This window comes from Aptenodytes patagonicus, chromosome 20 (assembly GCF_965638725.1).
Source record: "Aptenodytes patagonicus chromosome 20, bAptPat1.pri.cur, whole genome shotgun sequence".
NCBI lineage: Eukaryota > Metazoa > Chordata > Aves > Sphenisciformes > Spheniscidae > Aptenodytes > Aptenodytes patagonicus.
Genome location: NC_134968.1, coordinates 7,347,503 through 7,355,607, shown reverse-complemented (window position 1 = coordinate 7,355,607; position 8,105 = coordinate 7,347,503). Strand labels below are relative to the sequence as shown.

The following is an 8,105-nucleotide window of genomic DNA, read 5'->3' as shown; positions in this document are numbered from 1 at the left end:
CCTCCCCCCCCCCCCGATCACCCCCGCACTCCCACCGGGAGGCAGGCTGAAATCCCCCGCCACAGTGGCGGTGGCGCGGAATGAATCGCGACAGGAGCGGTGGCGGTGTCCGGCGGTGCCCAGGAAGAAGCGGTTGCAGCCGCCGGCCCTGCTGGCTCTGCACGGGGAGGCGGGCAGCAGAGACCCTCCTGCCCACGGGCAGCCGGGCAGCCCTCGGTCCTGCCGCACGAACCGGGCACTGCTGCTGCTCAACGGGCAGGGGCTGGGGATCTCTTCCAGCCCACTGACGTAGCCGGGCCCTGTTAGAACAGAAAGACCCAACTGGTACAGTGCGAATACAAGCCTTTGCTTTGAGACCACAAGCAGAAGTGGTTTCTTGCCGGTAACCTTGTAAATAGGCTCAGATACACAATTACAAACTGAAGCCTCCAGCTCCACAGCCCGCTTCCAAGGCGCTCCTGCTGGTGTTGGAAAGGCATCCTGTAGAGCTGGCAGCTCCACCTCGGCACCAACATGAGAAGGAGATACTGATTGTCACAGACGCCTTCAAGTGTATCCCACAGTGGCTGGTGTTCAGGACATAGAGCTTGTTGCACAGGATTCCCCTTAACCTCAGACTGAGAGCCTTTGGTGTTGAAGTGAAGTCCAGGAGATAGGAGGGAAGCTTGAGCTGGGCACTTGTTGAAGGACACATCTGAGACTCAAGCTCAGACCTCAGGAGTGAGCCACAAAGAGATCAGCTAAGTTGCCCTGCGGGGCTGAAGGTCTGAGGTGAGTGAGAGCTGGAAAGAGGCCTCTGGGCATGGGGTCCTGGGCCCAGCCAGTCCCCAGAGAGGCCTGTGTGGCTGTAGGAGCTGACACAGCTGTGAAAGTCCATGTTCGCAGGCTTCAGAGGCAGAGAGGAAAGGTTGGGCCCTCTTCCCTGCCTCAGCTGGGGACTGTTGTGGCAGCTATGGTTGTACTACAAGGGAACTCCTGGCAGGTCTGCAGTCATTGGAGAGCAGAGGGCAGCCCACCGTCCTTCTGCCATGGCCTCGACTCAACAACAGGACCCCGAAGGCCTTGTGGGAGCGGGGTTGTGAATGAGGGCTGCTATGCTAATAACCTGCTTCCTGCAGTCCCTGCCAACGGTGTGAGCAAAGGGCCCTGGGTGAGAAGTGGCAGAGGAGCCCTGCTCCAGGCAGCAGACATCGGAAGACATTAAAATCAAGTAGGCCTTTGGCTTGCCTGGGTATTGGGGTTCTGGGGCCCAGGGTGGGACAAGCAGCTGGAGGTTGTGGGTAATGTGGGTAGGTGGAGGGACACGGAGGGACTACCTGTACAACGCAGAGCTGTGTTGCCGTGTCCTCCCCCTGCCAGAGTGCGGGAGTGTGTCTGTCCCTGTGCGGCTGGTTTCTGCAGCAGATGCTCTTTACAGAGATGTTTCTCTTCAGGCGCTTCCTCCATGGCCAGAGGCGAAGGCGGAGGGTGTGCGACACCAGGGTCCAGGCACTTCAGTGTGTCCTCTCTCCATCCAGACAGTCCCAGGGACAGGGTGGACATGGGTGGGTACAGGGGTGCCTTCTCCATCTCCTGCAGAGCTGGGTGCAGGCCTGTGCAGCTGGCTGGGTGGTTGATGTCAGGAGAAGTTTGGAAGGGATGCCTTTCCCTCTGATGGACAGTACTTAAACCATGAGGCTCTAGAGAGCCTTCTTGCGGTCGAGGTTGAGGGACAGACCCAAAGAGGCCTGCCTGGAGCAGCAGGGAGAGAGTTTTGCTCCACCCTCTGAGCTGTGGTTTGGAGGCCTCTTTGATCTGGCAGAGGCAGAAGAAGAGGTGAAGTTGCAAGCATCGGGTCCCTCACGCTGGCAGGTCCCTGGGCACCCCATGAAGGGAGAGCGTGACCTGGTCCTGATTTTCCTGGCAGCGCTGGTGGGACTGGCAGACTTTGGTGAGATGTGACTTTCAGGCTGGGGAGAATGAGGCAAGAGCTTGCGCCGCTGGTGGTGGAAGGGAGGAGACGTGAGTCCTGACTCCCTGGGGGATCTGGGAGTGTTTCTGTAGGGAGAGCAGGGGCTGCAGACAGGTGCAGCAAATAATCTGGGACATGTCAGGAGCAATGGGCATCAAAGGAGGAATAAGAACTCACCTTAAATTTGCAGGTACTGAGCATTTCTGAATGTGCTACTAGTATAAATAAAGCCTGAAAGAGGGAAAGATGTTAGGGAACGGAGCGATGCAGCGTATAGGAGCTTCTCTCCGAGATGTATTGGATAAATCTACAGCTCATGTCTGCTGCTGCTGAAGGAGAGACCAGCAGTTAACATAGCTCAGAGGCAGATATGGAGAGAACCAGCGGACTGAAAGACCAGTGAGTATTGCTGAAAAGCAGGATGATCTGGGGTGTGAGGAGTGGCAAGATCCTGCAGAAAGAAGCGTGCAGGGACAAACAGCTCAGCCTTTCAGAGGCTAGGAAAAGTGAGCTGGAAAGTGGGGACAGTGAGCAAGCTGATGAAGTGATAGACGGACAGCTACACAGGCAAGCACAGCTGAAAGCTCTTTCTGGCTTTACAGGTCATGCCCAAAAGGACTCTGTGCTCCAGCTCCCAGCAGACAGGACCATCCAGGTGGCACAGAGCACAGCTCTGCACTGTAATTTCTCCACCAGCAGTTCCAATCCCTACATCTCCTGGTACCAGCAGCGCCAGACCCAGTCCCCTCAGATGCTGCTGTGGGTGAACAAGTACAAAGCTCGCGATGATTCAGGGAGGTTCTCCTCCGTGCTGTCTGCAGAGGCCTCCCAGGTGCTTCTGCATGTGCGGGATGCCGAGCTCCAGGACAGCGCTGCCTATTTCTGTGCACTGAGCCCACACTGGTGCCCACAGAAACGTGGGGGGTGCTCTGAGGAGCGGTTCCCTCCCCGCCACTGCTTGCATGTAGCTCTGAGCCCAGCCTGCCCAGCAGCAGCACCTGGGGGCTGTGGTGAGGCTGAGGCTGTGAGGCACATGCCAGCATGAATTTTACAGCTGTATCTAGATCCAGGGTCTTTGGTGATGAAAAGAGTCCAAGGAACCTGACTTGAGGCAGACCCGTTGGAGGCTGAACCATACACAAGCCAAACCAGGCTTGTAAATGCCCTCTGCTTAAAATAGCTGGTACACTGGAGCGAGTGCTCAGGGCAAGTAACCCATCAGCTTGTCTTCTTGTTCCCTTTCCCTGTGCCTCCACCGATGGCCACAGCTGGAGAACGAAGCTTGTGGTAGGAGGCACAACTGCTCTTATGGTTTTGCCACGTGGCCGTAGTAGCCCAAGAAGGGAAGAGCCCTTCCTTGCCCCGCATCTGGGTGTCAGCTAAACCCTCAGCAAGTGAAAAAGACCCATCAGCCAGACGCTGGACAAGATTGTCTGTTCAAACCCTTCCTGCACTCATGCACTGCCAGAGAGTGGTCCCACTCTTTTTCACGTCTCTTCTCCTTCTCAGGGGAATCGCCAGTGCTCAGCTGGGAGGAACCCCTGTGGCCCTGAGTCCATGCTGGTTTCTCTGTCCAACAGCTGGTAACCACATCTCTGTGATCTTGTTTCCTCCCATAGGCAACAGGAATGGTTCTGGGGACCTGTTCTCAGGCAATCCCACCCCAGCACTGCATGTGGAAGCTCAGCTGGAGGGCCCTGGCTTTCCAGCTGGATCCCACCCTATCAATTGGAGTCTGTTGCTCATGAAGCATCATCCACTTCACCTGAGAAAGCCTAGGGTACCTGGCTGTTGTCCCACTGCTCTTCCAGGATGACCTGCCTCTCCCAAGTGACGTGGGTCTGCTCTGCCAGCCCTGTTGGAGGCTTTGCATGCCCCTATTTATCTCAGAGGGCGCTAGGCAGCGTTGATGGGGAATTGACGGCAGCCCTGAGTGTCCTGCACTCCGCTGTGTCTCGGGTCCCTTGGACATTTCAGGTCCTGCTTTTGGTTGCTCTCCAGGGCTGCAGGGGGCTTCAGCGCTCCACAGACACAATTCTCCCCCAAAGCAAGGAATGACAAGCAGTGATGGCTACCTGAGGACAGATCCAGGCTCAGGCCCTTTCTCCAGCCTCGGCGGGCTGTCCCAGGGATTTTCCCAAGTGCCACTGAGAAAGAGAGCACAGCTGAGAAGGGTGGGCATCAGCCTGTCCTTGGGCACTGCTGCCTGGGCCTGGCTGCAGGTCTAAGAGCCAAGTGCCCAGCACAGGTGGACACAGGAGAATCACCTCCAGAGGCGCCACTGCTTCCAGAAGGGAAGAGGAGATGTTCAGTCCGGACTCAACCATCTCACCTGGAGAGCTCTACACTCAGGTGAAATCAACCCCACACTGTTCATAAAAGTGTATATCTGCCGTGTTGATGCCTCCTCCTTAGGAAGTGCTCACGTGGACTCCCTTTGTCAGTGTGCAGAAAGAAGAGCTTTGAGAACGTGATTCGTCTGTTCTGAAATGAAAATTGGAAGGGGAAGATCAGGTGCCCTTTGGAAGTGCTAATGTCCTCCCAGTGAGTGTAAAGAGAGACTTCCCACCCAGCCAGCCTTTCTCAGCTCTGCAGTTTGGGGACTTTGCCAATCACACTAAGGTGTTTCCACAACAAAGCCCAAAATGGGTGGAACGATGGACTGTTGAAACCTGATGTGGGGCTGTAGATGTGGGAATGCCCTGACACATCTAGCAGGAAGCATAGTGATTTGCATATTTTTAATTAGAAATAAAAAAGTACATTCAGACACTGGATAGAGGGAAGGAAGGGGAGTGTAAGTTTTCTTGGGTGTCTTATGCTAGGAATAATGGCTATAGGTAGAGATACCAGACATTGCCAAATTCTATCTTGAACCAGAGCATGATTCTGTGGAACAGCTGCAAGAATGGGGCATAGATGCATCCAGAACATGTCAGACTAAATGGAGAAATACATGTCCATTTCCTAAAGCAGTGAGCCAGCTGCTGGGACTTCTTTAGGGGATTCAGATGAGTCCCTGACAAAATGAAGCACTTGGCAAACCGGAAGACCATCCTGTGGGAGGACCACTCCTCCAGTGTTCTGTCGGAGAACTGTTTGCGGATGGGGTTTGTGACCCTTTCCGAGCGCTGGGCTTTAGAGCACTGTGAGGCATTCTGAATTTACCCAGGAGTGAACAGAGGTGGGAGCTTTAGAATGGAGGCTCAGCCCAGCCTAAGACGGCTGTAAGGTGAGTGAGATGAGCTCACTGGGGAACCAGTGGCTTCTCACTCCCTGTGATGCCCAGGTGCACTTACACTTCGGTGAGGAACTTCTGCAGGGCAGAAGTCGTGGGAGGGAGGGGGTGAATCTCTTTGCTCCCACTGAGGCCCGTTGAAAAGCCACTTCATTTGTTCTGGAAAGCCCACCCCAGAGCTTGCTTCACTTCCTTGTTCCTGAGTGTGTAAATGAAGGGGTTCAACAAAGAAGTTACAACTCTGTTAAAGGTATTGATGAGTTTGTTCAGATCCAGGGAGTCTGGGCCGATGGCTTGACATACAGGAACATGGTGGAGCCATACCAGATCGCGATGACACCGAGATGGGCAGAGCAAATGGAAAAGTCCTTCTTCTGGCCATGGGCTGACTGGATTCTCAGCATGGAAGAGGGGATGGACATGTAGGAGACCAGGGTGAGCACACAGGAGGCCACCACAATAATTACGGAGACAAGGAAGGTCGCTAGCTCCACGGGCCACGTGTCACTGCAGGAGAGGGCAAGGCAGGAATCTATATTGCAGGGGAAATGATTGATGACATCTGGCCCACAGAACATCAGCCTGGATGTCAGAAAGGCCAGCAGTGAGATGGCCAGAAAGCCTCCCAGCCGGGAGCTGAGCGCCAGCCGAGCAGAGAGGACACTGTTCATGACGGAGCTGTATCTCAAGGGGTAGCGTATGGCTCTGTAGCAGTCGTAGCCCATGACAGAAAGGATAAAACACTCAGTGGAGCCTAGGGAGAGAAGAAAGGACAACTGGAGGATGCAGACACTGAAGGAGGTGGTCTGGCTAGTCCCCTGCATGACTCCTATGGCTTTGGGACCAACACCCGTAGTGTACCAGATCACCAGAAAGGAGAGATTACAGAGGAAAAAGTACATTGGGCTACGGAGGTTGCTGTTCATCCACACGAGGGCTATGCTGGACGCATTGCCTGTTACTGTCAGGGAGTACGTCAGTGCAAATACCACCACAAGGGAGACCCGGGAATGCCACGTGCATGGAAAGCCAAGAAGGACAAATTCTTCCGCACTCGTCCCATTTGCCATGTGCCCCCAAGTGTTGAGATCCATCTGCAAAGACAGGAAAGTTTCTGTGAGAGTTTGCGTGCCTGTGCTGGTCCTTCAGATGCTACTAGTAGTGAAACAAAGCCATCATCCCTGAAAAAGTAGTTGGTGCAGAAATATGGGAAAACAGCATCTACCCTAAGTTAAAATTGTCATGGAAATCCTTTGCTGCAGAAACGCGTTTGGACAACTAGATCTGACCCTGAAGGTCAGGCCTACACCATCAAATGAACATAGAGAATTATTTATTGGATCAAGCGCAGGCATCTCCTTTAGAACATGGTGAATGCAGTTGCTTCCACAAGATGAAAATCCCATTTAGGAAACTGTGGACGGCAGGCTGAGGGTCTCCAGCTACGTGAAAGGCTGTTGCAGAGGAAGGGAATAACATACCTGCGCTCCTCAAGGCAGGAAATACTGAGTTGCAATCTCAGCAAATGAGACCGAGGGAACAGAAAACCGGCGTGACAACATGGCGCTGGAAGATGTTTTCTCACCTCTTCAGTTGATCACAAGGGTTTCCAACTGAGACGGCAGCAGCACAGGGCGGCAGGCTAGCATGACAGTCATTACTCAAGGACTCGTGGTCTTATATTTGCTTTCTTCCACGCCTCAGCACAGGAAGCTTTTGCAAATAGCTCCATTTCCTCCACTGACGTCTGCTTCTCAGCATAGCTAATAGAGGTGAGACTCTCCTCTTTGTAAATTTTGCCATCTCAGAGTCAGGGGAAGGACTTCTGCTGACCAAGTTGGAAGATGTATGACGAAATACTCTTATCTCAGCTCCTCAGCTTGCCCCTCTTCTTTGGATGGAGAAAAGGCACCCGGGAGAGTCATGGCTCATCTTGCCTCATATACATGGCTAAAAGCCCTCTAGAAGTGCCAGGTTGTCTCTGAGGACTAAGGCAGGAGACTAGCGAGCAGCTCAGATGGATAAGTCGGGCGTCTCAGCTTGGGCAGAGGTATCCATGCCTCAGCGATTGAAGGCAAAATTCTCTGAGCTGGATCCCCCCCAAGGTAGCTCTGCTGAGAAGCCGGCTGAACTGAGGGGTTTCATCTATGCCCTCCCTGCGGACAAGGGAGGATTCTTGATCACTTCTCTAGGGGAGAACCGATCTCATCCTCAGGTGGGTATCTAAGACAGATGGGGCTGAACCACCATCTGAAGGATCCCTTTCCCTCCTTTCTTCCCTCCTTAGGAATTTACATACCAGAAATCTCATGTGGCTAAAGAGCAGAGAATTCCCCCTTAATCTGGCTCTCCTTAAAAGTGCAAGGCATTGGAAGTCTATGCTAGAGGTCTTGGGCAGGCTTCACTCACCAGCTCAGCCAATGGAAATGATCCAAACGACATCTCTTCATGCACCATCCTCCAGAGGAAGCCATGGTCCCCTTGGCTGAGGGAGAACATTGGAAAGCGGCTGATTTATTGGCGGAGCTCTGGATGCCGTGATGTCAGGAGAAGTGTGGACGAACAGCTCTCACCTTGCTGTCTCACTGCACGCCATACACAATTGCCTGACACTGTTTCCTCTCCACCCACCTGGTAGGTACTTACAGTTTGTGCTCCTGATTTCCTTCCCCCCCTCACAGCCACCACTGTACTTCCACACAGGGGGGCTTTGTGTGCACACACACAGTGTAAAGTCTCTCCAGTTTAGCTCCACACAGGGAGAGCATACATCAGACTCAGTTAGCATAAGAACATCCCCACATCCCCCTCATTAACACACTGAAGCTCAAATTGCCCACACCGAGGAGGCAGTTTTCAGTTTTCCCTCTGTGTGCCACGGGGAGTTTGATCTCTGGGGGATCTCATGGAATTGTT

At 53.7% G+C, this 8,105-nt stretch overlaps 1 protein-coding gene across 1 annotated transcript; it reads right to left on the bottom strand.

Annotated features, from left to right (window-relative positions):
• Window positions 1–5,339: 5,339 nt before the first annotated feature.
• On the bottom strand, window positions 5,340–7,688 carry LOC143169562 (olfactory receptor 6F1-like). Its single transcript, XM_076357008.1, is given in 3 exon segments — window positions 5,340–5,470; window positions 5,473–6,283; window positions 7,599–7,688. Coding segments are annotated over 3 exon segments (1,032 nt in total).
• Between the last annotated feature and the right edge of the window lie 417 nt (window positions 7,689–8,105).